This window comes from Crocodylus siamensis, chromosome 1 (genome assembly GCF_052110815.1).
Source record: "Crocodylus siamensis isolate JL-2025a chromosome 1, ASM5211081v1, whole genome shotgun sequence".
NCBI classification, from domain to species: domain Eukaryota; kingdom Metazoa; phylum Chordata; order Crocodylia; family Crocodylidae; genus Crocodylus; species Crocodylus siamensis.
The window spans coordinates 297336778-297355994 of NC_143395.1; the positions used below are offsets into that span (position 1 = coordinate 297336778).

The 19217-nt window shown below is 43.9% G+C and overlaps 1 protein-coding gene across 1 annotated transcript in view; it reads right to left on the minus strand.

The window, feature by feature from the left end:
* The window catches only part of AFF3 (ALF transcription elongation factor 3), a 628646-nt gene that overhangs the window by 345541 nt on the left and 263888 nt on the right, over positions 1-19217 (minus strand). Inside the window, exon 4 of the mRNA XM_090020433.1 lies at positions 3479-3523. Within this exon, the coding sequence (XP_089876559.1) occupies positions 3479-3523 (45 nt within the window). The remainder of the gene's footprint in view (positions 1-3478; positions 3524-19217) is intronic.

The window sequence follows — 19217 nt, forward strand, 5'->3', positions numbered from 1 at the left end:
AGTCGCACCGAAAACAGTGGTGGTGGATGGGTTGATATTGACCTGGAAAGATGTGGGTAGTGGAGTCCCACAAGGCTCTGTCCTTGGACCGGTGCTATTCAATGTCTTCATTAGTGACTTGGATGAGGGTGTGGAGAGCACCCTGTCCAAGTTTGTAAATGATACCAAGTTATGGGGCAAAGTGAACACACCAGAGGGTAAGGAACAGCTCCAGGCAGATATGGACAGGTTGGAAAAATGGGCAGAACAAAATAGGATGTAGTTTAACAAAGATAGGTGCAAAGTGCTACACCTGGGCAAAAAGAACCACCAACACACTTAGAGGCTGGGGGATGTGTGGGGAGTCGGAGGAAAAGCAAGGGCAACCTTGGACCCCTGCTAAACCAGATGAGACAACTGACATCCGATGCCCAGGAAAAACCCAACTTACTAAATGGGTACTTTGCATCAGTCTTTCACAATTCCCATGGGATGCCTGTGCCCATCAAGGGGCAGGGAGGCCTGGGTGAGCGAGATTCCTTGCCCTCCATCAATGCTGACCTTGAGAGGCTGGACACATTCAAGTCAGCCGGCCCTGACAATCTACACCCCTGGATACTCAAGGAGCTGGCTAGCATCACAGCTCAGCCCCTGGCATGGATCTTCAAGAACTCCTGGTGCTCTGGTGAAGTGCCCAAATATTGGAAGAAGGCCAATGTGGTGCCTATCTTCAAGTAAGGGAGGAAAGTTCATCCAACAAACTACAGGCCCATCAGTCTGACCGCTATCCTGGGGAAAGTCTTAGAAAAGATTATCAAGGAGGCCATTCTTAACGGACCGGCTGATGGCAACTTCCTGAGGGATAGTCAGCACGGGTTTGTTGAGGGTAGGTCTTGCTTGACCAATCTTATTTCCTTTTATGACCAAGTGATCTATCACCTGGACAAGGAAGAAGAGATTGATGTCATATATCTTGACTTTAAAAAAGCCTTCAATCTGGTATTCCAGTATCACCTCTTGGCAAAACTGGCCAACTGCAGCCTCAGGTCCACCATGATCTGCTGGCTGGGGAACTGGCTCCATGGCTGGACCCAGAGGGTGGTAATTGATCTAAGTCAATTATCATGGTGCCCTGTGACCAGTGGGGTCCCCCAAGGCTCTGTCCTTGGACCTATATTGATCAACATCTTCATTAATGATATAGACATTGGGGTCAGAAGTGGACTGGCCTAGTTCAGCGATGATACCAAATTTTGGGGTAAAGCATCCACCTGAGGACAGGCGGGTGATTCAGGCTGACCTTGGCAGGCTCAGGAAATGGGCGGATGAGAATCTGATGGTGTTTAACACCAAAAAATGCAAGGTTCTCCCCCTTGTGAAGAAAAACCTTCAGCATGCTTATAGGCTTGGCAGTGCTATGCTGGCTAGCACTATGGGTGAAAGGGACTTGGGGGGTCATGATTGACCACTAGATGAACATGAGCCTTCAATGTGATGCTGTGGCTAGTAAAGTGAGCAAAATGTTGGCTTGAATCCATAGATGCTTCTCAAGCAAATCCTGAAACATCATTCTCCCATTGTACTCAGCCTTGGTGAGGCCGCAGCTGAAGTACTATGTCCAGTTTTGGGCTCCACAATTCAAAAAGGACATGGAGAAGCTTGAGAGGGTGCAGAGGAGAGCCACGCACATGATCAGAGGTCAGGAAAACAGACCTTATGGCAACAGGCTGAGAGCTATGGGACTCTTCAGCCTGGAAAAGCACGGCTCAGGGGTGATCTGATGGTCACCTATAAGTTTATTAGGGGTGTTCACGAGGATCTGGGGGAATGTTCATTCCCCAGAGCCCCCCAAGGAATGACAAGTTCAAATGGTTATAAATTTCTACAAGGCCATTTCAGGCTTGACATAAGGAAGAACTTCTTTACTGTCCAAGCCCCCAAGGCTTAGAATAGCCTGCCATCAGAGGTGGTTTAAGCACCTACTTTGAACGCCTTCAAGAGAAATTTAGACGTTTATCTTGCTGGGATCCTATGACTCTAGCTGACTTCCTGCCCTTTGGGGCAGGGGGCTAGACTCAATGATTTTCTGAGGTCCCTTCCAGCCCTAATGTCTATGAAATCTATGGATGACCTTCTCAGCATCACAGCAGTGGAAAGGGATCTTAGAGACATAGTTGACTACAAGATGAACAGGAGTTGTCAGTGTGACAAAGTGATCAACAAGGCTAACTGCACTTTATCATGCATTAGCAGATGCGTGACGAACAGGTCCAGGGAGGTGATGCTTCCCCTCTATGTGGCACTGGTCAGGCTGTAGCTGGAGTACTGTGTCCAGTTTTTGGTGCTGCACTTCAAGAGGGATGAGAAGAATCTTGAGAGGGTTCAGAGGAGGGCCGCTCGTATGGTCAGAGGCCTGCAGGCAAGGCCCTACAAAGAGAGACTGAGGGACCTAGATCTCTTCAGCCTTCGCAACAGAAGGCTAAGAGGTGATCTTATGGCTGCCTATAAATTAATCAGGAGAGGGCAGCAGGGAATAGGAGACGCTCTATTTACTAGGGCACCCCCTAGAGTAACTAGGAACAATGGCCACAAATTGATGGAGAGCAGACTTAGGTTGGACATTAGGAAAAACTTCTTCACAGTAAGGGTTGCCAGAATCCGGAATGGGCTTCCAAGGGAGGTGGTGCTCTTCCCTACCTTGGGGGTCTTCAAGAGGAGACTGGATAAGCATCTAGCTAGGGTCTTCTGACCCCAGCGCTCTTTCCTGCCCAGGGCAGGAATCAGACTCGATGACCTACTGAGGTCTTTTCCGACCCTAACATCTATGAATCTATGAACCCTTAAATATGAGTAAAATATATGCAAGAATGATATAGTATTTATAAGGAACTTTCTTTGGTAAGAATAGTATATAAATGTAATAAGTAAATATATAAATAAAACAAGCAGCCAATAGTAAAGCTGATTCAAGCCTAGATCTGTTCAGAATGTGAATTAATAACTTTGTGAAAAAAACCTATACATTATTGTGAAAAAAGTGATAATAATGGAATAACTTTCTAAGTTTTGAATATTGTCATTATATAATGGAAATAATGACATTACGTAATGGATTATAATTAAACCCAGGTGGAAAATGACCTTCTATGACCTCCCCTCAAAATTAAGCTTTTTGACAGTCATGATTAATGGTACAACGTTCTGTGCATGGTTTGTAAACCTAAAACATAGTTGTATGTTTCAGGTTATAATTCTGAACAATTATCTGCTTCCAGATGCAAAAAGTCGAGATATATTTGTGTGCAGCAACAGCGAATTTCAGTAGCTCAAGAGGCTGTTTATACAGGTTCTCTATTAATGTTATATAGCTAAATAATTTATCTGCTCCTTCTCTAAAAAGACACTTTAAAAAGTAAATATGCACAGCAGCAGCATTACTGGTATTGATGCTGTTTCTATTCTTCTGTAAAAAGAAAAAAATTCTTTCAAGAGGTCCTACCTGTAAAATTTCTTCAATGCAGTTGTTATCTCCTGTTCCACTGTCCTGTAAAGAAAGGGAGAAGAACCATTTTTAAAGAGGAAATAAAAAAATAGCAGGTTTGAGGAGATATTGTCAAATTAGATGCATTCAAGACTCATTCACTTTTTTTTTCTAAGACAAGGCCAAGTACTTTAGCATGAAAAAGGGTTTTTTTTGTATTAAACCTCTAAGTTAGTTTGTATACATGCTGAAGGAAAATACAATAGTGTAATGTTTAAATGACAGTGACCACAGCATATTTTTATTAATATATATGACATAAAAATGTGTATGATTCTGCTTAAGTTACATTGGGAGCAGTTAATTCTACCCTGAATATACATTACATACATACATTTAGATACAATATATACATCTATGTACATTAAACTCTTTATGTAGGTTAAACTCCTGTTTATCATTAAGACTGAAGAATTGTACCCATACAGACTGAAGGATTCAGCCCATTTTAACCAAGGACATTATAAAATGCTATTGAATCTTCCTGAAAAGCTAGTGTTTAAACTGGAGCTGTATAGAATGAGTAAATACGAGTTCTAAAAGGATGATGTTGCAAACCTTACTCACAACTATGAACAGTTGCTGATACAGGTCCCAGCCCAGCCCAGCCCATGCTTAATTCCCACTAAAACTAGAATGTGTGCCAAAGAGCGTGAAGTGTAGTAGAGCGTCACTCTGCACTGATCAGACCTCTTCTTTCTCTCCTTCCCAACTGGCCCTCTTCTCTCTACAACCTCTGCAGTCCACCTTAGGCAGAGTCAACAGTGCTGGTAGGTAGAAGGGTAAGAATAGGATGTGGTGCTGCTGCCTGGAGGCTTACATAAGCTGAAGGGCTCTTTTACACAGGGGAAATTCTCCAGGGATCACTTTTTCATCCGGTTAAAATTCATTCCACACTGCATATTCCTCAAAGGGAACATTTTCTGCATATGCCGTACAAAGTGAAGTTAGCAGATGTGGGAACATGGCCCTGACTCTTCAGTTCAAATAGTGGAAGAAAAATGATTTTGTATTTACTTTTTTTGATTCTTGCTGTTTTTATTTGTATTGTTACTGTTAATAACTACTTTTGAAATAAACTAGACACTTTGGGCATTTGTAGATGAGCTCCAGGAGGCAGGGGAGATAGGCTCTTTAATTAGCACAGTTCTGATGGCCATGCTAATTAAAAGCACCTGGAGCATCATATGTATCAGCATCTGCATGCTGAAAAATGGTAGTGGGGCACTTTGAATTAAAGCTCATTGAACCAGCTTTAGTTTAAAGCACCCCACCACCATTTTTTAGTGTGGGGACACTGCTACACGATGAATTAAGTCTGCTCTGATGCATTGTAATTACAGCATGTTGGAGCAGCTTCCCTGCATGTGTATAGGAGCCCTTTGGCACAAATTTAAAAAAATAGTTGGCTCAATTTTCAGGCAACCAATTTGAGATATGTCATAGGAGTATAAAGTCTTCACAAAAGTGCTGGGAACCTGCTGTCTCAAAATCAGACTCCTTTAAATGGTCTCAATATGGGCATCTGAAACAGAAATGACTGGTAAGTGTTGATAATGGCTAAGTACAGACTGTCGATAAGCACAAAGCTGGATTGATTCAGTCTTTGCATCGATTGAACTGATAAGCAAGTGAACGGACATTCACTTTTGATTCCAGAAATGCAGCCACATGCCTGCAGTGGCCCAAGCCAGAAGCCCGCAGGTTCTAGAGCACACCTCCGTGCTGGCCCAGCTTGGGCTATGGCTACAAGGGGAGGTCTGTGGGGGAGATGCAAAGCACCTGGGATGCTGGGGGACTTTGAGTTAACTTGAATCTGGAGGGGATCTAGGACAGAAATTCAATAAACCAATTTAGCCTAAATGAGTAAAACTGATACTACAGCTACACAGGTTTATCTTAAACCAGTTTTGGCCATTTTGAAAGCAGTTTATGTGCACTAAACTTCTGTTGTCTTACAGATTTGAACCAGTTTCTGAACACTTATACCAGTTTCTGTGTAAATTCTGTCCCTAGCCTAAGGGATGGGATTTCAGGAAAAAACCTTGTTCCTAAGTATTGCCTTTGGCTGCTTCTGGGCACCTGCCCTCTCAGCATCAGAAGACTGAAGCTTTTTAGAGGTGCCTTACTGACTCCTTCATTGATTTTATATGGGATTTAGGCAACTATCCCTGCTTCCTTATATAACCCAGGTGGCACTCAATGATGTATTCCCCTCTCCAAATGAAGGGAATGTTAGCAGGGCAGGTGCACTGAGGGGTGAAACTGCCTGTGGCACACAGTTTCCCTCCTTTCCCTATAGAACAAGGCCAGGACATGTTAAGGCTTAACTACGTACACATTTAATAAGATATAAAAATTATAGGTTAATATATTTACCCATAAGATATAGCAGCTAAAAGAGCTTATATACAGGTCAATGCAAATACTATATACAAGTGAGGAATCAAAAGGGGATCAAAGCAAGTCTCATTAGAAGTCATGCAAATCTTATACTCTAATGGAATGCCATTTTACAAAGCATGAGGTGCAGGGTTCACAAAATATGAGGTGCAGGGCCCAGGGGGGAATAATGAAGGAAAAAACCCAATAAGATATATTAAAACAATAGCAACGCCCTAGGAGAAAGAGTGTCCCTAGATGAAAGGAGGACAGTGGGGAGCCCCAGATACCCCAGCTGCCCCTTTAATCAACTTAAACACCCCAATTGCCCATCATGGGGGTAAAGACCCCCCCACCCATTGGAATCCCCTTCTTAGGCAACTCACAACTCCTTCAAGGTCCCAGTGAGTCTGTCCTCATCTTTCAGGGTGAGGCGTCTCTTCCCTTAGCAGGGGGCCCTCAGCTGTTTTGGGGCTCTCTCGGCCTCTGGCCTGTTTAGGGCCCTGTGCACTGCTCCATACACTATTGGCCCTGCCTTGTGCCAGGGGTTACAGACCCAAGCTACCTCATGCAGCACCATGGTCTTGGTCCACTCCCAGACCCTCCAAGGCTGTGCACCCCAAGCTGCTGTGTGCAGCTCCATGGCCTTGATCCACTCCTGGACCCTCTGTGCACCAGCTGTGCACCGCTCACCCTTCCTAGTGCAGGGGGTTGGAGACCCGAGCTGCCTGGTGCAGCTCCCAGTGTCTCAGTCCCTCCCGGACCCTCCGTGCACCAGCTGTGCAGAGACACCATGCCTCCTCATGGTGGGGCTCATGAATGTGGCTGCTTGCCGCTCCCATCTGATGATCTGTCTTTGGGCTCTTCTGGGGCTACTGCTCCACCCCACTGGCCAGCTCTGCCAGCTCTTCTTCTACCTTCTTCTTCATCCCTTGATGAAGCTGCCCATGTGCCGGGCACGCTGCCTTTTTTATTTCCTCTGGAGGCTCTGTCCCTGGATTGCAAATGGACCAATCAGAGAAAGGGGGAGTTAGTCCCCTCTCAGACCCGGCTCTTTGCCTTGCTCCTGGATAGGGGTGGGACAAGCCTCTCCCCTGCCATCATCTGATTGGTGGGAACACCCCACGAATTGCTCAGAGCCCTTCCAACCCAGCAAGCCAGGCTGCTGCCAGCAAGCCCATCACACTTAAATTGACCTGCTAGGGCAAGATGCTTGGTTTTAGGTAAGTAGAAGTACCCTAATGGCATGTCTACACCATAAATGAACAGTACTAGGAACCCCACAGTGACACATGGAATGCTGGCTCCACACATTACACCCCAAAGCAGATGTAATGTAGCTGATGTATTGAAGTGTTGGCATACACCAGAAGATTTGCCCAGTGCCACACTAATGTGGCTATGGTATATCTCTTTCACAGGATAGCACTAATGGTGTGGGCGTATTTCAGCTTTACAAAGCAACACACCCTAACACAATCCTTTGACAGTACAGGAATGCCCTACAAGGTCAATGTGGATTTTGCTATCATCCTCAACTAATCCTGTCAACAAACCTCTCTGAATCCAACTTCTGTATATTAATAGCATTGTTCTCTCAGGCCCTGCTGAATGCAGAGACATGATCCACAGTCCTTTTCTTCCTGCAGTGGAAGGAAAATCTGAATTCATATCTTTTAGAAGTCTGAGAGTAGCTGAGTCAGAATTAAGGCAGCAACACATAAGGAAAAGAGCAATTTATGGACACCTATACATGTGCTGGACATCTTGCTAATTAACATGCTTCAGCAGCCTCCATGTCACATGTATTCCACGCCCTGCACTTCAAAATGGCAGTGAGGGCACTTTAACTAATGCATGTTGAATGCTTTAACTAAGGCACTTTGAAGTGCGGGATGCTGAATACATGTGACCTTGCAGGCACTTTAATTAGAGTGGCTCTGGCAGCTACTGTAATTAAAGCACCCCCCCCCTTCATCCCACAGCACGTGTAAAGATGCCCTATGTTTCCTAAATTTAAGTGGCTGTTATTTCATGCCAAGTTGCAGTTCTTGTTAGTACTCCTGGAATTTTTTTTCTGAATATGGTCCTTGATTGTTAAATGAACTGACATTACTTTTTTGTGCAATACAGTTTCACTTTTAATGTCAATGGGAGTCACACTGTTGGTTTCAGTAGGAAAGGATGTGGGTGCAACAGAAAAGCACCTTTTCAAGAATTATTCAAATTTTACAAATCATTGTGAAAAAGGAATTGCAGCTATTTGTAAGCAGCTTCATTCTGGATTCATCATTGTAACAGATGAGTCTTGAAGTGCAACACACTGTTTTTGCTGCTATTAGAGCAGCAATACAACCAAAATGCTTGTCACTGCTAATAAAGTTAGCTAATAAGAAAGAAACATGCAACGAAAAATCACAAAATTCCAGTAACTCTCTTCTCTTCTCTTCTCAGTTGACTCTTATCTTTCTCCTTTCTCTGGATTTTTCCCCCCTAAGGCCTGGTAATGATATTGATGTGATGACTAAGCATTTAACAGTTGAACACATAAAGCCCTCCTAGCATACCACATGCCTGTTTGAAAAACAGTGAATCTGCTGCCCCACCAAAAACTTACTATTCATGTCTGCTCTCACTTTACACAAGAAGGTATAAGATGTCCTATCATTTTACATAATATATTATGCTGATTAACTTGCAGCAATATGATCCTCCCAGATGCTGCATTATTTGTCAAGATCAAAACACTGAGGGTGAATAGACTACTTTTTATAACACTATTAAGAAATAATCTATTTTGTGTTACAAAATTAGATCTCTCTCCTAGAAGTGCAGTCTAGTACCTCTGAAAATATTCACCAGTAACAAATTATTCCTATCTATTGCACGGGAACTAGGCTAAGTTCCAGTTCCCCATTAAACCTCAGGAAGAAAGGCAAGAGAGAAAGAGAGAGACAGAGAGAGAGACAGAGAGAGAGACAGAGAGAGAACCTTTCCTCTCTGCACTTCTATCTTGACCCAAGCCATTGCAAAAACTTCCAGTAGGTGAAAGTGAAGCAGAAACACACAACCACGGCAAACAGAAAGAAAAATGGAAATATAATTTTAAGAAATATTTTATGTCCTCTTTCTCATCATCTTTTGAACACTGATACCCCTATTTATTTTTCTCCCAAGTCCTGGCCTGCTAGGTAAGTACTATGCAGCACTGCAGATATCAGTGTATCTAGAAATTTACGGTGCATTTCTTTTCATGTTAGAAAATGGCACTGAAAGCCATGGTGTCTGAGCTCAGCAAGCTGAATTTAACCATGCAAACATATTTAATGAAAATGTCATGTGATGGTAAATTTCGCTTACAATCTGAATTAAAAAAGCATCTATTACTTCCACATGCAGCAAATACACTGTTCCAGTCTTTTGCCTTTTTATATGACTAGGTCTGTGCACTCTAAACATTATTATCCTAACTGCATTATTTCACTATTTACTATATAACACTATGCTTGTGTATCATCTAAATGATGTACTTATTTCTGTGTCTTAATAATACACATATTGCGACAGATTTATACAACATACATTTTAATTACTCTGTGGGTTTTTCCTTAGGTCTTGTGGCTGTTATTTCATACTGAGTTGCTGAGCTGTTATGCTATTTATACTGATTTTGTTAAACCAGGATCATTTACCTATCAGGGCATTTTGAAGTCTGTCATAATAGACTTGCCTCACTGCATGTCCAATGAACCCTCAAAAATGTTAGAAACTCAACTTTACTTGTCAGAGGAAGTGGGCATGATTCCTTTACTTCTCTGATGTTTTGCCCATTACCTTCATTTTTCAGTCAGTGCATCATCACCAGTCACCAAACATTTGTACACACATGCACACACAGTGTCTGGCAGGAAGATGTGAGGCTCTGCAGCTGAGGATAACAGCAGTTATTGCTGAAGAAATAGCCGGGAGCATCGTATCATTGATAACACAAGGAGCTAATTACCATGCAAAGCACAGAGAGCTGTAAGAAACAAGGCTGAACACAGGCTATATCAAACTCTTGGGAAATGGGATGTCATTTCAAAACTACATCTGTACACATTTTATTTTATATCGCTACTTTATTTTTCTTCTTTTCCAACAGCTTTCACATGGTGATACATAAATGAACCTCTGTGAAAGTAATTGCCTGTTTATGAGGCTTTTCCCCTCCTTTTGCATCTTTACATTTAAAAAAGACAGAAGGAAACTCCAGTACAATCCAGTTTCATCTTAGAGATTTTTATAGCAAAAGCTTTCCTTATTACTCTTATTATTTGTGTTGCATTAAGCGGTCTTACTAACTCACCAAAAGTTATTGCATGTTGTCTTCAGAGAAAGTTAAGAGTTATTAATATCTCCTAAATGCTCAGATACATGTAGCAGTAGACTTCCTCTGCCTCTTTCTGCTCAGCCGGGGTCTGTCTTGCTGTACTGACATTAGAAAGCTGGTCATCAGCAACCAGCTGTGTGTCAGCTGATGCTATATCAAGGTTCCTTTTCAACCTAGATTCCTGACTGCAAGGATTCAAGAATGTCTTGACACCCACTTGATATATAACCGCCTCTCTACTCTCCCCTCCACAGCCCACAAACACTTTAACACATATAGGCTGGCATGGTAGGAACAGGTTACATTTTCGTGCAATTTAAAATTATCCTGTCACAATACATACCTGCAGAGCATATTAAGTTTCAGGTGGTAACTGTTAAGAGCCTACAACCTACACTACATTTTTTTCCTAGAAAAAATGTGTATGCAAGCACATCAAAAAATTGTTTCTATACCTTTCAAGGCCATGCAAGAAGGGATATATGGGTAATGCTGTTTCTATAAGGAAACTTGCAGACTTCTGAAAAAAATAAATTCTGTAAGACATCTTGACAGAAAATACTGTATCATGAGACCTGTGGTGCCTTAATAAGCACTGAATTTTGGCAGTAGAAAAAAGGAGGTGATATTTATCCCCCTCTTGCCCCCAGCAGCAGTGAACCTCTGGCTGCTACTACTCCAAACATATGCTGCTGCTCTGCCCTCCCTATTGTCAGAACCAAAGTAGGGAACGTGCAAGAGGATGGATAATGAGAGGGTGAGGTACCCTCCTAGCTCCATTCTGGCATCCCCTCTTAAGCAGCACTTGGAGTTTGTGCCCTGCTTGCCCACCTATCTTTACAGTACTGTTGGTCAGGTTCAAATTTTCTATGGTGGCTACCTACCTCATATGGAGAACAAGATTAGGTAGGGGAGAAAAGGTATCCGCAATATAATTTTTTCTTCCCCCAAGGCATTTCTTTGAAGAGTTTTAATGCCTAGAAAGTTTGGAGCAAAAAGTTCAAATTTGGTGGTTCTAGGTGCAGAGAGGGACTTTTGATTAGCTGAGGAAAATACATACAGATTTGACAATCATTGGATTCTAAAAAAAAATGTATTTGAAGATGCTCGATTGTGTTTATTAGAAACCGGCTGCCTGCAGCTTGCATTGCAGTGCACACCTTCCATGCTGACTACAGCCTGCAGTATGGGATGGTTTAAATAGGCAGAGAATTAGAATTTGGATAATGCAGTGGCAGGGGCAGCAATTGACTTAAAATAAGTTGGTCAAAAATCAGGAATTTATTTTTTTCAGAAAATGCCTAAATTTTGACTTTTTTCATTCCATACCAGAGATGGGACTTGACTCAGGGGACTCCTTCCAGTTTTATGCTCCTATGACAACAAAAAATATAGATATTTTCTACAAATATTAAATTTTGTTTCCTTAGATTCGATAAAATTGAAACTGTCTGTTCCAATTTCAGCCTTGTACATCTTTATATTATTATTTAATGCTAAAACAAAAAGGGTTTTATTCCCCACAATAAAACATCTAAATATTTCATTCCAAGAAAGTGGAATAAAATCCTTAAGGAAATGTGTTTTTACTTTAAAGAAGAAAATAAATTAAGTACTGTCAAAATCAATAAGTATCCATGCTAATTTTCAGTTTCAACAAAATTGTATTTTTCAAAGGAAAAGTATTCTATGCTTTCCAAATCTCCAATAGGCACAGTATTAAAAGCCAGTGGATAGCTCCCCACCCTTTTCCTTCTCTCGCAGTGGGGAGTAAAAGTTCCTTTTTGACAGGAGCACGGAGAGCTACCCGTACTATTGCAACCTACATTAACTGCTGGGAAGGAAGGTGTCCTGGTTCCAGGAAGGCGGCATAAATTATAGTCTTATCCATTCCACTGGCCAATGTTAATATTTTGTTCACCAGGATATCAGTTGCATGGGAAGATTTACTTCTGACACTTCTTAATTTCTGGGTTCTGGACACTGACACGTTAATATTCTGTATAAGTAATCTAGGATACAGTTAGTCATAATCTGTAAATATTGAGCAGAATCCTATTCTACTTTATATGTCCAAATGGCACTAAAGCATAGTTTGTGATCCTAGCCCATGTGAAGTGTGAACACATAAGAAGTCAAACAGCTACTGAGCATGTACAGTATGTGGACAGAAGGAGAGAAGCAGTCCTTCTATGTTTTAGCCAAGTGCCCTATTGAAGAGGGTATCTGCCCATGTTCTTGGGCCTCCCTCCCTCAGAGAGGGTTTGAGTGTACATCTCTTCAGCACTGCTGTAACCAGTAACCACCAAGCAACAGGTCAAGCATTATCTAGTCCCCTTACTAGCCCTCCTCTTGATGTTTCATAGATTTCACAGACATTAGGGCTGGAAGGGACCTCGGAAGATCGAGTCCAGTCCACTGCCTAAAGGGCGGGAAGTCAGCTGGGGTCATAGGATCCCAGCAAGATAAGCATCTAATTTGCTCTTGAAGGTGTTCAATGCAGGTGCTTGAACCACCTCGGCTGGCAGACTGTTCCAGACCTTGGGGGCTCGGACAGTAAAGAAATTCTTCCTTATGTCCAGCCTGAAACGGTCTTGCAGTAGTTTATGACTGTTTGACCTTGTCATCCCTTGGGGTGCTCTGGTGAACAAACGTTCCCCCAGATCCTGGTGGTCACCCCGATAAACTTATAGGTGGCCATCAGGTCACCCCTGAGCCTGCGCTTTTCCAGGCTAAAGAGCCCCATGGCTCTCAGCCTGTCATCGTAAGGTCTGTTTTCCTGACCTCTGATCATGCGCGTGGCTCTTCTCTGGACTCTCTCAAGCTTCTCCACATCCTTTTTGAATTGTGGAGCCCAAAACTGGACGCAGTACTCCAGCTGCGGCTTCACCAAGGCCGAGTACAAGGGGAGAATGACGTCCCGGGATTTGCTTGAGAAGCATCTATGGATGCAAGCCAGCATTCTGGTCACTTTAGTAGCTGCAGCATCGCATTGCAGGCTCATGTTCATCTGGTGGTCATTGATGACCCCCAAGTCTCTTTCTTCGGTAGTGCTAGCCAGCGTAGCACTGCCAAGCCTATAAAGATGCTGCAGGTTTTTCTTCCCAAGGTGGAGAACCTTGCATTTTTCAGTGTTAAACACCATCAGGTTCTCGTCTGCCCATTTGCTGAGCTTGTCCAGGTCAGCCTGGATCACCTGCCTATCTTCTGGTGTGGATGCTTTGCCCCAAAGTTTGGTGTCATCGGCGAACTTGGCCAGTCCGCTTCTGACTCCAATGTCCACATCATTAATGAAGATGTTGAACAATATGGGTCCAAGGACAGAGCCTTGGGGGACCCCACTGGTCACAGGACACCATGATGGTTGAATTCCATCAATTACTACCCTCTGGATCTGACCATGGAGCCAAATCAAAGACTTTTTTGAAATCAAGATATATGACATCAATCGCTTCTCCTTTGTCCAGGTGATAGGTCACCTGGTCCTGGAAGGAAATGAGAGTGTTAAGCTTCTGCATCTTGCTTTTAGTAGTTATTAGATAAAATGGACAGAGAGTAACAAGGAAATTTCTGCCTCGTTCAGAACAAAAGTCCAGGCTAGAACGCAGGATCCTCTGTTTTCCAGAGCAACCACCATTTTCTTGTTCTTTTCTTCCTAGAACCATATATCACCCTTTCTTAACTGCCCAAGGGGCCACTGCCCAAGGGGCCACTTTTAAGAGGGACTGCCTAGTATTATCTAACCTGGAACCTGGATACTATACCACTGTGTTGGGAAGTTGAAGAGATGTAGGTTTAAGTCTCCTCTGGGTTAAGAGACCTAGAACCTGGACCTCTTAAGAAAGCACCCTAACCATTTGCCTGTTTGGATAAAACATGAGAGGTCCTTCCTCCCATTGGTCATGGGTGTTTGCCTGGCCACAATTTCCTGACTTATTCTCACCCTGAGTACATACATATGGAGCTTTATCCTGGTACACACATATGGGGCTATATACCTGCCCAGGCAGAGCACTGCCTATAGTACATAATCAGTAGCTGTCTGACTGCTTATATGTCTAAACTACATGTGGAACAGTATCACAAAATGTGCATAAGTGCCAAAAATGGCACTTCCATGCCTGTGTAATTGCCATATGAGTGTATAAAGTGAAATAGGTTTCTGACCATAGTGATTCATTCTTTTGCTTTTAATTATTATGTTTTGGTGCTATGACTTACTTGAATAGTACAAGTAATTCTGATTTTTTTTTTAAGAAAAGCATTTAAATCTAACAACAAGGAGCAGGGGATGGAAGGCAACATTTTACTCAAGCTCTATGACAGAAAGTGTACTAATTAAAGGCAAAGTTTTTAACAACATATAATTTATAGTGACTGTTAATAAACTAAATAATTTAATTAATATGTTCATTATCTTTCTGAAATGGTTTGTTTCATTTATTGCAGGGATTATTTTCCATACCATGGGACCTTGTTACAATGTTTTTGCCTGGGAAGAAAGAAAAGAAAAGATTTACAAAGATATGAATTTGAGAAAGAAGGTTGTAAGAACTGAAAAAGTAAGCATTACTGTGGGGAAAAGCTCTGGATATATAAATCCTGGTTCATATTGTATTTGGAGTGCCACAATAACCCAGATGTTGTGCTAGGAATCAAGACATGTTCAGGTACAGAAGACAGTGAATCAAAATATGTGCACAGATACAACACAGAGAAGCACAAATTGATCAAATACATCTGCAGTGCAACCTTCTTCAAACAAGTTAATTGGGCAAGAGCCTGTCTTGCTCATTAGAGCTGATCATGGTTAAAAGCAGAGCAGTAAGTCTTCTGTGAGCTTCATCATGGTAATAGAAGCAGCTTTTGGTGGTAGAAAAATGTAGCAGAGCTTGGAAAGCCATAAACTATGGTGGATCCCAAACCTCTTCACAACATGGCTTACCAGTTAGTAGTGAGATTGTCTCATGGCCATGACCGATGACCTCATGGGTAGATCTCCCCTCTCTTGATCAAATAAAATGCCGGTACGAAACCCTAGTGGTTGTTTTAATGGAAATAAATATTCAGAAAGCATTTTATATTTGCAATAGTCTGATTTCACTATATTTCAAAGTTATTTAACAGGTGCAAACAAAGAGAAAGACTCAGCACCAGGGCTAGGGACAGAAATTACACATAAACTTGTTCAAGTGATCAGATACTGGTTGAAACCTGTAACAGAACAAAAGTTCAAAACTCTTAGTCCCCCAGCATCCCAGGATGCTTTGGAGCCCTGGGCTGGGCTGTGCTGTCTGCTCCAGTGGAGCAGGGTTGGCCCCGCCCCTCTCTTCCCTAGCCAAAGCACTGTCACTGCTCCAGCTGGCTGAGAAGGGGGTAGGGGTGGGGTTGGGGGTGGGAGTAGGAAATCCTGCTCAGGATTGCAGCCCCTGCCAGGCTTTTTCCTTCTCCGCTTGCCACTTGAGCAGCAGGGGCATTGCCAGATACCGGCTCTGGGCCAGCCCCCTTAGACAAAGTGGGGGAGGAAGGAGGGTTTAATCCCCCTTCCCTCTCATCACTTTACCTCAGGGGGCTGGTTTGGGGCCAGTGTCTGGCCACACCTCTGCCCCAACCCCAGCTGCTTGAGCAGAGAGGTGTGAGGGAGAGGAAGGCTAGTAGGGGCTGCTGCTATGCCCCTGCCAGGCACACCCTGGCTGCAGTCCCGTGCCAGTGGAAGAGGGGAGGAGGGTTAACACCCCCTTCCTTCCCCCCCTTCACCTCAGAGGGACATGCCTAAGCTGGTGTCTGGCCACACCGCACCCCCCACCACTCAACTGGCAAGTGGGGAGGGGGGGAAGCCTGGCAGGGGCTGTTGTGCCCTTTTCAGGTAGACCCTGGCTGGTGTCGCACTCTTGGCCTCAGGGTGCTGTCCCCCGGCTGGCATCTGGCCACGCCCCTCTCCCCCGATGCTTGAGGGACAAGCGGGGAAAAGTCTGTCAGGGGCTGCTTCTCCCCTTTCCCTCCAGGCATACCCTGGCTGGGGTCTGTACAGGTCAGGGTGGGGGTTTAAACCCCACCCAATTATACTCAGCAGTCTGCTGAGGCCTGGCCATGTCCTCCTCTCAGTTTGAGCAGGGAGGGGGGAAAAGCTTGGAGGCCTTCTCTCCCAGCTTCCCTCCAGCCTTCCTGCCACTGCCGAAGGGAAGCAAGGGCTTGCTCTAATGCCCCCCAGCTTCTAGCCTGAGCCACTTCAGGCATGTGGCTGCATTTCTGGAATCAAAAGTGAATGTCTGTTCATTTGCTTCTCAGTTTAATCTATACAATTTAGACTAACCTGCGAAGATTGAATCGATTCAGGCTCAGGCTTTTTGAATGTCTGTACTTAGCCCATGTGACCCAATAATTCTCCAGTAGGGCCTAAAGGAGTCCTTGGACCACAGTTAAGGAACCCATATCACAGAAAATTAGGAAAATAATATTTTCTGTAAACTACATCTTAAGAAAATGCACAGGCTGCACAGAAACTGATTTTGAAAACCCAGTTTTGTTTGGGTGATCCATACAATTTTTGCATCTGATATAGCAAAATTTCTGTGGTGCATGAAAATGTTTCCTGTTTAAGCACTCTGGATGAAATTCTGTGCTAGACTGCACAGACTCAGGGATCAAGGAAAGTGGAGTTGTTGAAACTAAGCAACCTTTGTGTGCTTCCAAGTCCTGGACTACTCTGGGGCTGGAGTGAATAGTGGCTGCTGGCATAATTTAGCACCACTACCCACAATCTCTACAAAATTACATGTTAGCTAGCTCTCAGCACACCTACTCCTGCTCCAGACCAGCTTCTAATGTTCCCTCTACACCTTGCCTTGTGCAGGGGTCCTCAGATAAGAACCTTACACCTACTGTGAATGCTAGGGAATGTTAGAGTGTTTTTACACCACTCTGACCCTTTATCCAGCATTATGAGGGCAAGGGCAGAGGGCAAATTTAATTTTGGATGCATCTATTCTGCTATGAAGATACCCATAATGCCCTTTTCCATATCAGAGTGTTGCTGCACAAACAGAATAATGGAAACCACAAGAACAGCAAGGCTATGTAACCAGTTCTATCTTTCCATATAACTTAAACTAAGAAAGTGAGGACACCAATGGGAAAAGAGATTTTGTCAAGTATGTTAACAGATTAGGGCAGGTGTTTCAAAATTGCCAATAAAAATGTTAAGTTAAAAAGGGAAAAAATCCCTTCAAATCTCCCTCCTACCTCCAACTACCCCCAAGGGAATGATCCATTATCTGAACTACTTCTGTAACATTTCATTTTGGAAAAGATGCTTGGGAACTTCAGCTAAGCTGCACAGGCAGACTCACTGAACAGTTTTACAGGCTTTAAGATTTTATCCATAAAAAATACCCACTGCAGCCAAGCAACAATAAAAGGGAGCTGTAATGATCTAGAACTGCATTGTTCTATTAATAAAATATAAGGTTTTATCATTATTGGGAAAGATTGATTGTATCAGATCAATACTATATCATAGTATATTAATGTTTTCTTTTCACTAATGAAACAATGGATGATGATATGATTAAATGTTATCGCCACATATAAGGAAATATAATAGGTTGGTTGAAATTAAAATTGCTATTTGTAGTATCAAATGCTTGATCAGATGCCTGATCCTGGCAGGTGCTGAGTAACTGCCCTCAGCTCTTGCTGAAGTCAACAGGAGTTGATGGCATTCAACACACCCCCAGGGCACTCAAAAACTTGCCCAATTGTGTTTATCATTTCTTCTCTTCTAAAAATGTTGTCATTCCAAATGAGTCACTTGGGGTTCTTTGTAAACATCTTCTGCATCATACATTTTATACTCCATATATTAATGCATGCTCTGTGTGTGTATTAAATTTATTAGGGGTGCACTGATAGAGATTTTGGGAGATCGATACAAATAGCCAATTTTTAAGGAGGCAAATTGGCCGATACTGATTGGATTTCTAATACACAGCTGGGCATATAGGTGACATGTAGGGGAGCCACCAGGGGGCATGTGCCACCCTGAGACTGGTTGTTGCCAAAGCCGCCGCCAGCTTCTATAGGTGGTTGCTGCCTCCCCCCTTGCTGCTGACGTGGCCGCTGGTGGCTGTGGGTGGTCCCCACTCACCATTCGGTGCCAGCATGGATGGCAGCTGTGGCCGGTCTGTGCTTGTCACCCACTGCTTACCATGCTCTATCCACTGCCAACACTGCCACAGCTCTTGCGGGTGGTCCCCACTTGCCCTACCCTTGCCACTGTCATCACCACGGCCACCTGCGGGTGGTCCCCACTTGCCAGTGCCATGCCTCCACTGCTGACACTGCCACCAATACCTGTGGGTGGTCACCATGCCCTCTCAGTTTCCAGAGGCACGTGTCGTTCATAGCTGGGCAGCTTGAAGAGCTGCATCCAGTTGGTAAGTCTGTTGTGGTGGATGGGGAGGAGGGAAGTTAAGGGTGGGGGGGCGCAAACCAAGGCCCCTATGGTGAGGGAGGAGTGGGGCAGGGGCTGGGGCTGGGGCAGGCGCTGCCCAGCCCGGGTGGGGCAGGGCATGGGACTGAACCATGGCTCATTTGGGGGGAATGGGGAGGGGAGGCAGTTCTTACCACTGTGCATACTGAAGGAGGGCATGGGGGATGGCATAGCTTCATGCCACTTTTCCCACTTGCTTGGTTCATGCCTAGGGCTCTTATGACTTTTCTTCCCTTCATTGTAGTGCTGCAAGCGCCGAGCTCTTCCCAGCTAGGTCTGGGCCGGGCTGCGCTTGGAGCAAGCAGTGGTGGTGCTGGGAGGGGGTAAAGGGGGTGGGGGCTGCAGCTACCTCAAAATTAGTCATAGCCCTCCCTCCCAGTGCTGCTGCCACCCATCCTGAATGCAGCCCCGACTACAGACCCTCCGGTGCTGGAAGTGCAGCCCTTAGCACA